This window comes from Nicotiana tabacum, chromosome 5 (assembly GCF_000715075.1).
Source record: "Nicotiana tabacum cultivar K326 chromosome 5, ASM71507v2, whole genome shotgun sequence".
In the NCBI taxonomy this organism is placed as follows: Eukaryota; Viridiplantae; Streptophyta; class Magnoliopsida; order Solanales; family Solanaceae; genus Nicotiana; species Nicotiana tabacum.
In genome coordinates this window covers 84,223,928-84,240,547 of record NC_134084.1, presented here as the reverse complement: position 1 = coordinate 84,240,547, position 16,620 = coordinate 84,223,928, and the positions used below count along the sequence as shown (strand labels likewise).

General features: G+C 31.6%; 2 protein-coding genes and 1 pseudogene across 2 annotated transcripts; 2 read left to right on the top strand and 1 right to left on the bottom strand.

The window, feature by feature from the left end:
* Nucleotides 1-507: 507 nt before the first annotated feature.
* On the bottom strand, nt 508-9,135 carry LOC107819380 (bZIP transcription factor TGA10-like; annotated as a pseudogene).
* A 1,127-nt stretch (nt 9,136-10,262) lies between these two features.
* LOC107819379 (uncharacterized) lies at nt 10,263-11,134 on the top strand. Its single transcript, XM_075252931.1, has 3 exons — nt 10,263-10,400; nt 10,500-10,697; nt 10,787-11,134. The coding sequence occupies exons 1-3, from the start codon at nt 10,263-10,265 to the stop codon at nt 11,132-11,134; spliced, it is 684 nt and encodes a 227-aa protein (XP_075109032.1).
* Nucleotides 11,135-14,826: 3,692 nt separating this feature from the next.
* Nucleotides 14,827-15,245, top strand: LOC142180837 (uncharacterized). Its single transcript, XM_075252930.1, has 2 exons — nt 14,827-15,121; nt 15,229-15,245. Exons 1-2 carry the CDS (start codon nt 14,827-14,829, stop codon nt 15,243-15,245), a joined length of 312 nt encoding a protein of 103 aa, XP_075109031.1.
* The last annotated feature ends 1,375 nt before the right edge of the window (nt 15,246-16,620 follow it).

Here is a 16,620-nt window from a genome sequence, read left to right as displayed (position 1 = left end):
CAGACGCACCAATAATGAAATCAAATAGTAGGAAGATAAAATGGTATATATAAAGCTTTGAATAGATTATCGCGTCAATTTGCCAGAAAGGTTGTGTTCTTTGTAATGACAATAGAGCTCACTATTTATATCTGCACCTAGGGAACAGGTTCCTAGGATCTTGAGCTTCTTTAATGTCAATTATGATGGCCATTGAAAAATGCGTAATGATGAGCATAAATGACAAATTCTTTGTAATGGACAGTGTACTAAATGCTGTAGAATATTCCCCATTAAATCCTATTGAGTGATAGACATTTGCTGCATCTTTATGAGCGTCATTCTTTCCGATAACAAATGAAACAGTTGTCTTCGGTTTTAGCTATCCTCTGCCTTTGGCTCCGCATGTCACTCTCTTATGCAATTACTTAACGTAATATATTTTTACCCTTATACATATTATCAAGTTTTCTTTCTCATAATAATCAGAAAAATCACATAAATTTTTTCCAAGTAACACCGAAAGTCTTTAGAAGAAAACAAAGGAGAAATATTCTCTATGATACTTGGGAAAAACTGTCTATATTTCTTTGTTTGCTATACATCTCTATGAAGATGAGAGGTTAAAGCGGAAAACAAAATAAAATTAAAAACTAAAAAAAGGAATTAAAAGGTGGAGGGGAATATATATAGATTAACAAAAGACCTATATGAAAACCTTTTTATTTTTATTTTTTATTCTTTCCGAGGCCGCGCCACCCAAAGAGAGCTAAGAGCTCGGAGCCTATGGAAATATTCAGCAATTGCCAAAAAGCACCTTGCCGCTTGACGAGTTGTCAAAATTTGATGCAACCGATGAATTATTTGGTGCCTCAAAGTATCAGCCTGTAAGTGAAAAATAATTATTGATAATAATTTCTTTTCTTTCGTCAATAACTTGTACTCATTGCATATTATATGACGTAGTTCCGAGTACAATTGGTCAAACTAGTTAGATATTTGATGCAAGTTCAAAGAAAAAGTTTTAAAATTTTTAAAATAAAATTTATATATTAATGGTCAAAAAAGTTCTTTGACTCTCCAAATAATAAATATATCACATAAAATGAAACAAAGGGAGTGATAAATACATAATTTATGGAGAAGTCAATTCATGTTTGACTTATTTGATTTATATTCTTTTATTTTAGATTTTTAAATCGCCATCAATGTTTAAAAAGAAGTATATAGCAGACGAGTATAATAATTGTTATTCTGGAGCTGGTGATTTAATGGTTGAGTTGACTTGAGCACGCTCGTAAGATTTTATTATGGATTCAGAATGTGAAAGTTATTTTTTGTTATTTTATTCCCTAAGGCATGTTAGTTTTCTTATGCTATATATTGGAAAAGGAAAAGGCAACTGCAATGAGCTGGGAAATACTATGAAATTTCAATGTTATAGCTAGAACATGTACATAGAGTTATGTTACGTGGCTGCATGCTCTTTCAAATGTGTTTCAAGTCAAATGTCTTTAAAAATAAATCATATATTTCTGAATCCCTCCCCTATTTGGAAGTCTGCGTTTACAAGATTGTGCTCGCGTTGCTTTTTGACCGAAATTCTTGCAAAAATAACATTTTTAAATTTATCATTTACCCAATCATGCTACCTATTAAATAATTATAGTTTTTTGATAAATATTAGTACCTGATAATCTAATAAAAATAGTACTCCCTCTGTTTCCATTTATGTGTTTACATTATCATTTGGTGAGTCTACGAGGTTTATTTTTCGTGGATTTATTAAATATATCATGAGTATTTTAAATATAAATTATTATGATTTATAGTACTTTGTATGGATTTTTAAGTATGTAAATTTTATTTTAAAAACTTGAAAATCTATGTCTAGATTTATGGTCAAAATTACAAACTTTGACCTTAATCAAGCCACATAAATTGAAATAGAGGGGATAACTAACATGAAATATTACATACTCCTTCTGATCTATTTTAGTTATTGTGGTTATTAAAAATAACTGGTCTAAAATGCTTATCATTTTAGAAAATCAAGATATAATTAATTATTTTTTTCCTATTCTTTAGTGTTAATTGTTCTTGAAAGTAAAAAATATTGACTATATTGCATAAAAAACGTAAATTTGATGAAGAGTTAATAAGGGTATAGTAGTCAAATGGCCCTTCATGTCAGTAATTACTTAACGGCCGTGTAAAAAAAATATGACAACTAAAATGGACAGATAAAATATTAAAATTTACTAAAAACATGAAAAATATTTACATCTTCAATATATATAACTTAAAAAGCATAATTTACGAAATTAGGATTTTGAGCTGCTACTTGGGTAATGCACTAAACGGTGTGTATATGTATGGATTAATGAGCTGGGAGAGAGAATTGGTCATAGATGGAGTAAATACTCTTTTTCTTCTTCTTGGCCCTACCAATCTATTAACATCACTTAATCACTTAATAGCCTGTTTGTCAAATTTTTCAAGGTACTTTCTTTTTTAAAAAAAAAAAAAAAAAAAAAAACTTTTTCTACATTGAAGTATCTGGCTAAGCTTTTAAAAGGAAAAAAGTACTTTTGGATAGAAACATAAACTGTCATTAAAAAGTTAAAAAAATAGCTTTTCATAAAAATAGAATTATATATCAAAATAACCCTACTCAATTTAACTTAATATTTAGCTATTTTAAACGTGATTCTCCTAATATATATGTATCTTTTTAGGATAGATTTCTAAATATGGAGACTTTGGGGTGAATGCTTTCATATTTATTGAATGATACTTTAATATATTTAAATAATTGAAAGAATAGAATACATTTAATATTTATTTTTAAATTTTAGTTAAAATAAAAATAAAAAAATTTAATTAATATTTCATAATAATTATTTGAAAATTTATATACTTAAATAGTATTAATTATTAAGCAAGAATTTTTATGTCCTTGTTTATAATTTGATACTTACAAATATTTTTGAAAAGTTTGGCAAACAAAAATTACTGCTCAAAAGTACTTTTCAAATTGATTAACCAAGCACAAATTGCTTTTCTACAAAAATACTTTTTTTTAAAAGTACTTTTTAAAATAAGTAAATTTTATAATTGTTAAAAAACTATTTATTTTGAAAAGTGCTTTCGTTCAAAAATATTTTAAAAAAAAGTAGTTTTAGAGAATAGCAGTTTATGTTTGGCCATTATTATTTGTGTTTGATCAATCTTTTCAAAAAGTATTTTAAATTTTAAATTATAAGAAAATGTAGTATTAAGGTTTAGTTTATAATTAGTATTATTTAAAAGAGAAAAATAAATTTATATATTTACTACAAATAAAATTTAATTAATTTTTTATTTTTATTAAATAAAATATGAAATAAAAATTTATTTTTAGTTAATTAAAGTATCTCTATTCAAAGAAGAACAGGATACGAAGAAGATAAGAAACGCCAGAAGACAAAAAAAGAAAAAAAATTATTTATAGTAGAAAGACTATTTCAAAGAGGGATAGGAGAGGAAAATAAAAATATTGTAAAGAAAGGGATGGTACATAGAAACAAAAAGGAAAAGCAAAAGGTTAAATTAATGAGGGATAATTTGACAAAATATAAATTTATGATACGAATAATTTTGTCTTAAAAAAATAATGTCTACTTCTGCTAGCTTCTGGCGATGCTCCAAAGCACTTTTTTGCTTGGTCAAACGCCTCAAATTTTTATTAAAATACTTTTGTGACGAAAAAAGTGCCTTGGCTAAAGAGGCTCTTAATCTAAAATCTTATCTCAACTGTGTGCGTACACATAATACAAAGAGATTTATTTTAGCGTTAGATTCTTCTCAAGAAATAAAATATGACCTTGAATAAAACATTCTTTTGTGAGTATATAATTAGAGGTTTTAACATATTAACGCTGACAATACAAAGATTATCAGTGTAATGTGATTTATTCCAGAAGATTGTCTATCTTATTTTTAGGTGACTAGTTTCATTAATCATTGGCAGTTATTTGTAATTATTTTAGGTAACTTGATAGTGTAAAAAGCCTTTCACACTACCAATATTTAGAAATTAAATTTATTAAATGTAAGTTGTGACATACCTGTCTTACAAAACCTTCCAGAGTGGAAAGTTTGTTGATGGCAAGGGCTACTTGGCCCATGTAGTTAGCCATATTTTGAGGGAAATTAGCCAATGCATCAGAGACAATAATTGTGTCTGACAGAGTCTGATTCAGAGCTTCTAGCCCTTGTGAAAGGGCATTCTCAGCTTCTTGTGTTGATTGTTGTAACCCACAAATCCCCACAAATTGTTCTTCTGTTAATGGCTCAATCTGACTCAGGATAATCTAATCATGAATCATTAGACACAACAAACCAAGATTAATCAGCTTATCCCAGACATATAACATACATGCATAAAACTCCCAAATATACACCTAATATTCACCTATATATGAGTGTGTAGATGCTAAACTCTTTTTTACGTACTTTAATGAGCTCGGATGGCCGGAAATCTCCCATCCAAATGAAACAGCGCTCTGCCGGAGTTTTCCACATGCCGGAAACAAGATGAAAGACGTCGGATTTTGCAAGCATGCTCTTAAGGTTCATGATGTCGTCGTAATGTGTCACGCAATTGGCGACGTACATCCCGAGTTCGTTCTCCCGCAAATATTCCTGCAGTAGTGCACTGCGCAGCTCGCACATGAGACGATGGTGTTCCTCCAGCCACCTTCCGTACTCCATATCAAAAACTGCTGCATCTAAATCAACATGAATACTACACTCTCAATAGGTTATATCCATATTAATCAGAATAAACCATAAAGCTACAGGTTATATGGCACATGAGAGAATTGTATACGGTGGGGTAACATGTATATACCACGATTTCCTTATGAGTCAAACATAACAAAGGTTGATTACATGAGATCGTAATCGAAGCTGAGAACTTCTTGTACCAAGGTCCGAACAAAATGCTCGCCATCGGACTTGATAAACCGACGCACCCTGACCCGGGATGGGTTTTGAGACTTCGGGAAGCACGTGAACGGTTGCACACAACTAACGGAGGGCCGTGATATTCGCGTCCAACCGGCTATCACGTCGCAGATCTCGCCCAATGTCGGTAACAGATCAGTAATTAACAAGAAAGAAAGATTTTTACCTTTTAATTTCTATACTTGTACTAGGGGTGAAACTCTCCTACTATATAAAAGAGAGACTTTTATCTCAACTGGACACATTGTAACACGCATACCAAGGCAGTACAAATTGATTTCTCTTCTTTCTAGCTAATAAAATTAAAGGTTCTTAATTTATTGTTGTTCTTCATATACGTTTGGCTTCGAACCAAAGGTCTGATCGAGACCAAAGTTACTGTTAAGACCAAATTCGAGCTTGGCCGTAACATCACAATTAGTTTGGTTATTCATTCTATATTTAATTCGTTTATCTGACATTCTTGATTATTTGTGTTGAATCGATCCACATATCCTTAAAATCGCGTATAAATTCAATTGTTATCCATTTTAAGGGTACACAAGTATACCTTTTTTTTTTGGTTGAAAATCGAGAGTATTACTAGTCCGCCGTCACAATAAGTGATACACTTACCTTTTTAGTTGTTCCAAAAAATGATATATCATAATTTCATTTATCCTTAATGTTATGCTTTATAGTCACATAACTCACTTTAAACTACAAGTTACAAAATATTTTTTTATTATTAAATTTAGTGTCCAATAAAAGTGATCACATAAAATAAAATGAGACGAAAGGAGTATTATAAAGTACAACGACATTAGTAATTTTTCAATGAAAATATCTTCTTGGGAGATGTTTGATTGGTTAGTGCATGGGGAAATATGTCTCGAGAAAAATATATCCTTGTTATTTTATATAAACCTATTTCCTTTTTAGTAAATTTTAAAAATAAGTGAACATTTTTCTAATAAGGAAACTTTTAATTTGGATTTCAATACTACTCTTAAAATAAAACATGTCATTTTACACTACAAGTTTTAAAAGATTTATAATCATACAAATGTTGTGATATATTTACAACCATAAATTTCAAATTTTTTTTTCTTTAACTCACTGTCCAGTCAAATAGGTTCACATAAATTAAAATAGAGGAAGTATTAAAAATTAATGATAATATTAGCAAACGGGAGAGTATTATGATGAAAATTTTGAATACTAAATATAAGTAATAATAATGTCTAAATATTAATTAGAATAAGTAATACGGAGTTAAACTAAAATAAGAGAATAACCATCGGTCATAAGTGAGGGAGAAGACATTTTTCCTCTTAATAAAAATCAACTTTCTTTCTAAACGAACACCTGAAAACCGACGGAATTAGAGCTCTAGCTATAGATTCGACAATATTAGGCAATCCACCTAAGATTTGACCACCATCAAAAAGAAAATATATATATATATATATATATATATATATATATATATATATATATATATATATATATATATATATATATATATATATATCCCATAAACTTAAAATTCTTAATCTCAAAACTATTTTCTCGTAAATATAATTTTCTTGGAAAATGACTTCTATTCTACCCAGGGGCGAAGCCACCTTTTGCTAAGGGTGGTCAATTGACAACGAAAAATTACACTGTGTATATAAGTAAAATATTAGTTTTAGATGTATATAACATATATTGAACACCCATTGTTGGAATTTTTTTTTACTTCTTTCAAGTCTGAACACTTGAACAAATTTCTGGCTTCGTTACTGATTATACCAAATACATTTTAATTTATGGGATTTAAAATTTACCTGAGCTCATGCTCCCCATGTTAACAGGAAGGCCTTGGTCTCCTACTAAAAGAGCATTACCTCCAAAATGAAATCCCTACAAATATTTGAATTTTTTCTTAAGGTCATTTTCCCCCCAAAATAATTGTGAATATAGAAGCAACAACAAATGATTCTATGAGCTTTATAATAAGCTGAGTTGGTTAGAGAAATTAAATGTTGTTACTTGAGATCTGGCCCTTTGTAATTCTTGTTCTAAGTGGGCAAGCCTAATCCTACTTGACTCTAGCTGCTGAATATAAGCCTGCAATGGAAAATAAGTAGATAAAACAAATTTCCATAAATTAAATATATAATTGCTCAAGCACGATGCTCCTGTTTTAAGTGTTACACCAATAGTAATTAAATGAAAATAATTAAGTGCATGTAGTACCTTTTTCCTAAGTCTGTTTTTTTCTAGCTGCTTCTCTATTCTGAGCAAGTCTTCTTAATATCTGCAAAGAAAAGCAATTAACTAAAAATTAAAATCCCAAAAAAAGGATACATTTCCTCAAAAGATCAGAAACCACAAGTCTCACCTTATGATCTGGTGTTTTACATGCATCTTTCTCTGAACTTGAATTTAGACCCTTCCTGTTCCATTCTCGCTAACACCAACCAATGAAAACTTTTTAGGGGAAACTAAATACAAAAAGCGGCAAAGGAAAAATTATTCTCTTTGTTCTAATTTATTTGACATTATTATTATTATTATTTGAAAAGTTAAAAAAATTCTTATTTGACCACTATTTTCTTAAATTATATTCTTTTAAATTATTAACTATTGTGAATTATAATCTTTTCATATAATTTTTGAGTATGTAAATTTTATTTCAAAAAATGGAATGAAGGGACTAATATTTTGCTAAAGAATATATAAAACATGAGAAAGTTAAAGTATACCTTAGCAATTTTTTGTTCAGGTACAGAAGTAGAAACAATTTCATTTTTAGGGTTGGATAACTCCATGGACGGCTGAGATGATTTCTCGGAACCACTAGAAACCAATCCAGTATTTGCCTACCAAAAGCAGAAAATAACAAGCCATTAGAAATTATAGAAACATAAACAGCAAGAAACATTATATATATATATATATATTGCCTTTCTATACACATAAAATATTAAACTTGTTATCCATGTTTGAGTTTGTGTACCTTAGTTGATGTTGGTTCAACATGCATGGGTTGTGATGGAAAAATGTTCGGAGTCGGTGGTCTCATCTCACAATTATTTTCTGCAATTATATAAACAGAAAAAATAGTAGCTTCACCGGGAAAAAAGGTGGATTCAATACTAAAAACTTTAAACGCTGAATCAATCAAATTTAAATTCAGAACACATTGGTGAGAAGAAGAAAAAAATGGGTGGAAGGAATGCTCACGTCTTTGGTCATGGTTTGCTGAAGGATCTTGACCATCAAGGTAAAGGAAAAAGGCTTGATCCAGTTCACCTAAATCATAATTAGCTCCACCAGTATTGTCTTTGCTTCTGCTCGTGGATCAACGATAGAAAAAAAAAATTATTAACTCAAGAGAAATGGAGAAATGCGCTGTGAAGAAATTAAATCATGAGTTGAATTTTTGTATCCCTAACTTTAATTAAACAAAAGAAAAATATTAGCACATAAAGTTTCCTGGAACGGAAGATGATGCTGAAGTTGACTGCTGCTGTAACATTCCAAAAGCAATCTGATTATTTTGCAACTGCTGCTCCTGAGAAATATTATGGAAAAATAAATGTTGCCGATGATCACTTCCAAAAGAAATCCCATTATCACTTTCAAGCCCCATTTTTTTTATACTACAAGAACTGATTTCTTTCTCCACAGTACAGATATATATATATATAGAGAGAGAGAGTTTCGACCTCCTTTGTGAGGAGGCACCCCTTCTCCTAAAGTTACGAATAAGATTATTTTGTCGAGTTCCTGAGGGAGAGTTGTCGATTTTGGTTATAGGTAATCTTTTGTGCAAACTCGATCGTTTTAAGATTAACATAATCACTACATATATGTAGAGATAAAATCTAAGACAGCTAGCACTAGTCGGTGAGAATACTTTTTTTTTTTTGAAGAGAGGATCGGATGAGGAAATGAAGAATTGAATGCTAAAGAAGCAAACGGACAAAGTTATTTTTAGCTTCTAGCTAGTGAAGAAGAAGAAGACTTTCTTTCTTTGAATACAAAAACAAAATCTTTTCTTTTTCAGATAAAGCGGTAGGTCCTGAAGAATATCCAGAGTTTCAGCACTTCTCTCTCTCTCTAAAAAAATTGTTCTAAGTCGAGTTTGGGCTCTATAAACGGACGTTTTTGAGCTTCCTTGTTCGACTACTGTATCTCATTGTTGGATATATTGTGAAATGACCTTTTTGCCTTTTCTTGTTCGCGGTTTTACAATTGCAGCATTTTGAACTAAATACGTAGTTGTTGAATAATGAGCTATATGAGTATGGCATCGACCTACCGTAAATACAATTTTTAATAATAAAACACTATGGCATATATCAAGAACATTAAAATAAAATTTTAAAAAAAATGATGATACCCGTAAAACAGAATTTTATGTAAGTAATATCGGCATTTAAAGAAGCGAACATTACTGACAAGATATTAGTGCTCATTTTATGAAGCAGTCAGTTTTTGCGTGTTATTTGTACATCATGTTCTTTTATAATTTATAATTTAACAAAATAACTTTTTTAAATATTATATGTGTAAAAGACAGATATTTTATAAAAGTAAATCTTTTATGTGTAAAAACAAGGTAGGACCATAAAACTAAAAATAAGTTTGTAACAAAACCAATTAGCCCAAATTTTTGGTCATATTCATCCTAATTCATACTATGCAGTGTGTTTGTGTATAGTAACTGTATTGAGATTGGTTATACACACCTGTATTTGTCTTTACTAGTTGTTAAGCTGTTAGTTTGTTAATGTAGCTTGTTATTGATAGTGGAAATTATTAGTTAAGTGGACACAGCTGTTGCTAGCTGTCATGTGTATAAGTAAGAGAATTGGACACTTTGTACAGTTGGAATATTCATTTCAATTTTCCTATTATGTGTTACTGCTCTCTCGAAGCTTCTTCTCTCATTTCCTCTCTTCTAGCTAGGTTTTTTGCTTGTCCACCATTGGATCTCATCTGAGCTCAATTTCACTTCTCTCACTTGTGAATTTGTCATGGTATCATAGCGGAGGTTCTAATCCTTAGCTCAATTTCATTTTTAGTCCAGAAAACTCAAGGTTTGATATTGTTTCGTTTTGAGGTTCGAGGTCAGCCCCAAATTTAGGTTTGGTACACAAATCAGGTGATTAAGAGTTCTCTTCGCGCACATATCGACTAGGATCATGGCAATTGAAGAAAGCACATCATATTCTTCTTATCCGCTATTCGATTCAACCAATCCGCTTTGCATGCATCCATTCTAAAATGCAGGTTTCATGCTTGCACCGGTACCTTTTGATGGATCAGGGCACAGATCATGGAGACGAGACTCAAAGGATCCTACTTTTGATCAATGGGAACGCTGTGATAATACAGTGACCTCGTGGATTTTGAATTCCCTTTCAAAGGACCAGGTAGATAGTTAACAATATGTCAATGATGCTAAGGAGCTTTAGCAGGAGTTGGAGGACATATATGATTAAACTAATGGGGTAAAACTATATCTATTACAGAAAGAAATCAGTGATTTGAGTCAAGGAACACCCGATATTACAGGGTACTATACTAAGATGAAGAAGTTACGGGAAAAACTAAACATCTTGAATGCACATGCTCAGTGCAAGTGCCAGCGTACATGTGGTGCCAAGGCAAATATACAGAAAGCTGAACATGACACAAGGTTAATTCAGTTTCTAATGGGTTTGAACAAGGTATATATGTTGTGAGGGGAAGCATCCTAATGATGAACCACGTTCCTTCCTTGGCACAAGCTTTGTCTATTCTCATTCATGAGGAGAAGAAAAGGGAGATGAAACCAAATAATCAGTTAATGATTGATTCCACTGCTTTGAGTGTGAACAAGCCAAGAAATAATAATTTTAGAACTAGCTATGGCAAACAAGGAAATGGGCCTGGAGGGGATTCCTACACAAACTGCAATCAGTCGAGTAGCACTGGGAACAATGGTTTCAGGGGCACCTACTCCACAAACAGACCTCGACCAGTCTGTGATTACTGCAAGAGACCAGGGCACACCAGGACAGGTGCTATAAACTTCACGGTTATCCACAAGACTCCAAGTTCAATAAAGAAAGAGGAGTGGCTGACAATGTATTTGGAGATTATGGTGATAAACATGTTGGTGTAGAAGATGGGGGGAAAGCCACAGACTCAAGAAGAGGGACGAATGATGCAAAATCTGACCAAAGAACAATACAACCAGCTCATCAGTATCTTAGAAAATTTTCAAGCTGGAAATGCAGAAGACAACTCTGGCATGAGGGCAGGAGCAGTATGTTAGGGATATAGTAGATATGCCCTAGATCCAATATCATATTTGATGTTTGAACATATTTTTATAAAATATATATGGCATTTGATATTCTTTTATCATTATTATTAATTGTTTGATTAATTTGATATGGTCCTTGATTAAAATTTGAGATTTGTCATCGTGATAGAGATCATGATAATGAGAGCAAAGTCTCTTACAATTTAATCTAAATTTGTTCTTGATCGTAGGATTATTAACTTGGACATTAGTGATCCGGTTAGATCAATATTTATGTGATCGTCTTTATGGGATAAAGATTAGTTGATCTCATTAACTAAATTACATAGATAGATGATGCATATAGAGATATGTTCATTGAACCGACTCGTTGGATAATTCATAATGGTTAGAATTACCATAAACTGTCAATATGATATTCTCTTGAAGAATGTGATGTAACAGTTTCCTTTGACCTGAGATCGTCATAGTAATTGATAAGTTATTTATTGTGCTTTGATATCAGACACCTATGGCCTTAGGGCGATAGTTGAAAGGATATTGGGTATGATTAAATACTTGTAGAATTAGTGATGGATCAAGATGGAATCTGTCAACTCTTGGTAATGAGTTTAAGCTCCATGTTGTCATGAATTATAAACGACCAAATTAAGACCTTGGTCAGGGCAATTGAATGAAAGAAGAAAAGAGTTTCTCAGGTCATTCAATGGTCGATTATATTTGACATGAACACATAGTTGGTCGCCTATTAGGATTTGACAGTTGAACCATATCCTAGGGTGATCCAGAGCTATAAGGACAGAAGGAATTACTATATTATTCTTCTACTGGTTCTTGAGAGTAAATTGTATACTTCATGCTATCCGGTCGTTAAGGAGTGTTGCTAGACGCCACCCTTGATTAGTATATTGATGTGGTCAATTTATTACCGGTTTAGTATTGAACCTATGGGGTCGCACACTAACGAGTGTTATGATCTTTGCTAAAGGATTGATTACTTTATTATTTGTTAATTAAATTAAAGAATTTAATTAGTCAAATAAATTTAGTTAGTTAGTCCAAATGAAATATTAATTATATTTTTTTGCTAGCACAGAAGATATAATTAATATTGTGAACAAGTTGAAGTTTTCTATTTGGAATAGAAAATTAAATTATATCTCTTGGTTAAAATATATATAATGATATATATAATTAAGACTTATTTTATATAAAAGATGTTATATAAAATATAATATTAATAAAAGGCTTGTTAGTAATTCCAATTTGGAATTGGATTAAATCACGTGTAAAGTTCACAAAAAGAACTTGTCGTCAATTTCATCCCATTTGGAATGGGATTAATCTTTTATTAATTATGCTTTACAAGTAACAGATTCCAACTTTGAGTTGGAATAATCACGTGAACAAGTCTTCGGCAGTCATAAACCTATTTGAATGAGATTCGAACTTCTATGGAAAAAAGTTTACAAAGTTTATTTTTGGAATAAACTTTTACCCTAAGTAAATCATTACCTCAACCAATAGGAAAAGGTTTTAGGTGATGCTATATAAAGGGTGATGGAAAAAAAAGTAAAATGAGAAGAAAAACACTTTGTAAAAGTGAGAGTGTAATACAAAGCCAAGAGAAAAAATACAATTACAAAAAAAGTGTTTCTTGTTCTTCTAATTTGAGTTGAGATTTTTGAGAAAAATTTCAGCACAAGTTTTTCGTTCAATTTGTTCGCGGGTTTCGTTGATCAAAGAATTGATAGCAAGGATCAGTCTCGGTGTGGATACGCATAGAGTCTTTGCACTATCGAAGAAATTTTGAAACGAGACTCTCTACACCAGGTACGTCTTAGATCCGATCTATTGACATGTAAATAAATTTTAAACACGAAAAGATCTGCCTAGGATTGTTATTGTCTTCCGCTGCATGTTACGGACACCTATACGAAATCCTTCAGTGGTATCAGAGCAGTGGTTTATTGTGTCTAAAATTTATTTACGAAATATTTTTATATTATATTTGAAGAGTTCAAACCATAATATATGTGTCTTGTGCAATAGTTAATTCGTTTGAACTATTGAGATAGTTCATAACTTGAATTTAAAATTTTGTATTAGATACAATAGGAATCTATAATCGGTTACATGATTCTATTGTTATTTTTAATTGTTATTAGTTCATGAGATGTTAATTAATAATGATATTCTGGCATGAATTACTTTTTTGTGATATATGTGATATATAGATTAAACATGTTAGAAGAATGTTGAATTTTATTTTTATGTCACGTGCTTGTTCATTACATAATTTGAATTATTTATTACATGTGATGTAAATCAATTTAGGACTAAGCATGTAGATAACTTGAACTAAATTCACATGCTATAAAAGATTTGATCTTCATGTTATTAAAAATTATTTTAGTAACAATTCCCTCTTCCTAAAATTTGAGTTCTTAAATAATAAAATATAAGATATTTTATTATAAGAACTATCCATCAAGGTAAATAATTTTACTTATTTCTTGTTTATAAGGAGCGGCCTGACTACCAGGAGACTTATAGTTCGAGAATATATTAAAATTATTTATTTGCATTAGATGTATGGATTGAAAGAATTATTCAATTTTACACTAGACACCTGGACTACCCGGGGGAGTATAAAATTTAATAAGTTATTTGCTATCGTGATGGTTGAACTCAATTATGCCAATAGGATCGATCTGACTACCAGGGGACTATTTGACATAGAGCTATTTAAGAAAGTTGTATAGGGATACAATTGGTAAGAGTACCTACCTTTAAAATATATGTGAGAAACGACTTGACTTCCAAGGGGCTCATACATATTGTTAAAGGATTCCTTTACTCCACTAACAAAAATAAAGATTTCGTAAACTATAATGAGGGTAAATAGTTTAAACTAATTAGTGGAAATATCATTTAGATAAAAGCCCATGTCTTTATGATATATGCAAATATGTTCTTATATTATTGCCTTTTCCTTTCTATATTTTAGATTTCTCAATATGTCTGCTATATCACTGCGTGAAATACTTGAGACCAACAAGTTGGTAGGACCAAACTTTGATGATTGGTACAGAAATTTGAGAATTGTTCTCATGCATGAAAAGCTTATTGATGTGATCGATAAGCCTGCCAAGGAAGTCCCAGATGAGGATGATGATGATGCTACCAAGATTTATCAGAAATACTTGGAAGAATGTCTTACTACCAAATGCATCATTCTCGCTTCTATGAATTCTGAACTACAGAGGAAACATCAGGATATGGATCCAACTGCAATCATTGAACATCTTAAGAAGATGTTTGGTACACAAAGCAGGACAACTAGATACCAGTTATCTAAGGCTTTATTTGGATCCAAATAGACTGGAAACTCTCCAGTTGGACCCTATGTCAATCATATTATTGATCTCATTGAAGAACTTGAGAAGTTGGGGTGCAAACTAGGTAAAGAGCTTTCTCAAGATTTGATCTTGTAGTCACTATCAGAATCCTTCTCACAATTTGTTATTAATTTCAATATGAATAAAATGGATTGTGATCTTCACGAGATGCTTAACATGCTGATTGATTATGAGAATCAACTTACATCTGAGAAGAAGAAAGGAACTGTCATGTTGGTTGGAAACTCTTCTAAGAAGAAGAGTAAGGGTAAAAGTAAACCCAAGAAAAAGCCTACTGCGCCCAAGGGTGGTGTGACCAAACCCAAAGGCAAAGAAAGCAAAGCTGACCAATCTGATATTGTATGTTTCCATTGTAAGAAAATAGGACATTGGAAGAGAAACTGCCAGGAGTATCTTGCAACTTTAAAGGATAAGAAACAAGGTAAGACATTAATGAAAAATATTTTCAAGGTTTCTTTAACTACTACTAATTCTTCATTGTGGGTATTAGATACTAGCAGTGGTTATAACATCTGCAATATGTTGCAGGGGTTCCAAATAAGTAGAAAGTTGAAGAAAGGAGAAATTAATCTACAAGTTGGAAATGGTGCAAAAGTTGCGGTCGTAGCTGTAGGATCAATTTCTTTAATAATGCATACGGGCAAAGTACTTATGTTGGATGATTGTTATTACGTTCCTAAATTTGTTTCGAACATAATTTCAGCTTCTATGTTAGACAAACGTGGTTTTCGCATTAATAGAGGCAATGGTATTTGCTCTATTTATTATAGTGATAATTCATATGTGAATGGCTATCTCCAACATGACGTTTATGTCTTACCTAATGTGAATGCTAATTCGATTATGCATGTTTCAAGTCTTAAGAGGAAAAGAGATGATCAAGTAAATCATTCATACCTTTGGCATTGTAGGCTTGGTCATATTGGAGAGAAAAGAATTAACAAGTTGTACAAGGAAGGGTACCTTGACAAATATGATTTTGAATCATATCCAACTTGTGAACCTTGTCTCAAAGGAAAAATGACCAAATCTCCATTTACTAGAAGTGGAGAAAGAGCTTCTGAATTATTGGAACTAATTCATACAGATGTTTGTGGGCCCATGAAAATTCAAGCTAGAGGTGGATATTCTTACTTCATCACCTTCACTGATGATATGTCAAGATATGGATTTGTGTATCTTATGAAACACAAGTCTGAATCTTTTGAAATGTTCAAAAGGTTCCGTAGTGAAGTTAAGAAGCAGACTGGTAAAAGTATCAAAGTAATAAGGTTTGATAGAGGTGGAGAATATCTTAGTGAAAATTTTACCAGATATCTCAGAGAGAATGGAATTCTCTCATAGTGGACACCTCCAGGAACACCACAACACAATGGTGTGTCTGAAAGGAGAAATCGAACCTTATTAGATATGGTGAGATCTATGATGGGGTTCACTGATCTTCCAATAAATTTATGGGGATATGCTTTGGAAGCAGCAACATACTTACTTAATAAAGTTCCCACTAAGTCAGTCTCTACAACACCATATGAGATATGGAAAGGATGTAAGCCTAACCTTAAACATATTAAAGTTTGGGGTTGTCCAGCTTATGTTAAGAGACTACAGTATGATAAACTTGACTCAAGATCAGATAAGTGTAGGTTCATTGGGTATCCCAAGGAAACAATGGGATATTATTTCTATCACCCTTCTGACCATAAAGTGTTTGTGGCCAGAGGAGCAACCTTTTTGGAAAGGGAATTTCTTTTAGAAGGAAATTATAATGGAGAAATAGAACTTGATGAAGTTCAAGAAACTAATGAATCAACACAATATAAAGATCATGAGACCCAAGTTGAAGAACCTTTATTGGATGTTTTGAAGTTGCCAAGGAAGTTGCCATCTTCAACGGTTGAAGTTCAAGAACAGGTTAATGAA

Bases quoted from the DNA above. Each gene is read 5' to 3' on its own strand.
- LOC107819379 (XM_075252931.1), top strand. From the start codon at position 10,263: ATGCTTGCACCGGTACCTTTTGATGGATCAGGGCACAGATCATGGAGA. The intron at 10,401-10,499 runs GTAGATAGTTAA...TATCTATTACAG, and splicing joins ATTCCCTTTCAAAGGACCAG to AAAGAAATCAGTGATTTGAG. The intron at 10,698-10,786 runs GTATATATGTTG...CATGAGGAGAAG, and splicing joins TTCTAATGGGTTTGAACAAG to AAAAGGGAGATGAAACCAAA.
- LOC142180837 (XM_075252930.1), top strand. From the start codon at position 14,827: ATGGATTGTGATCTTCACGAGATGCTTAACATGCTGATTGATTATGAG.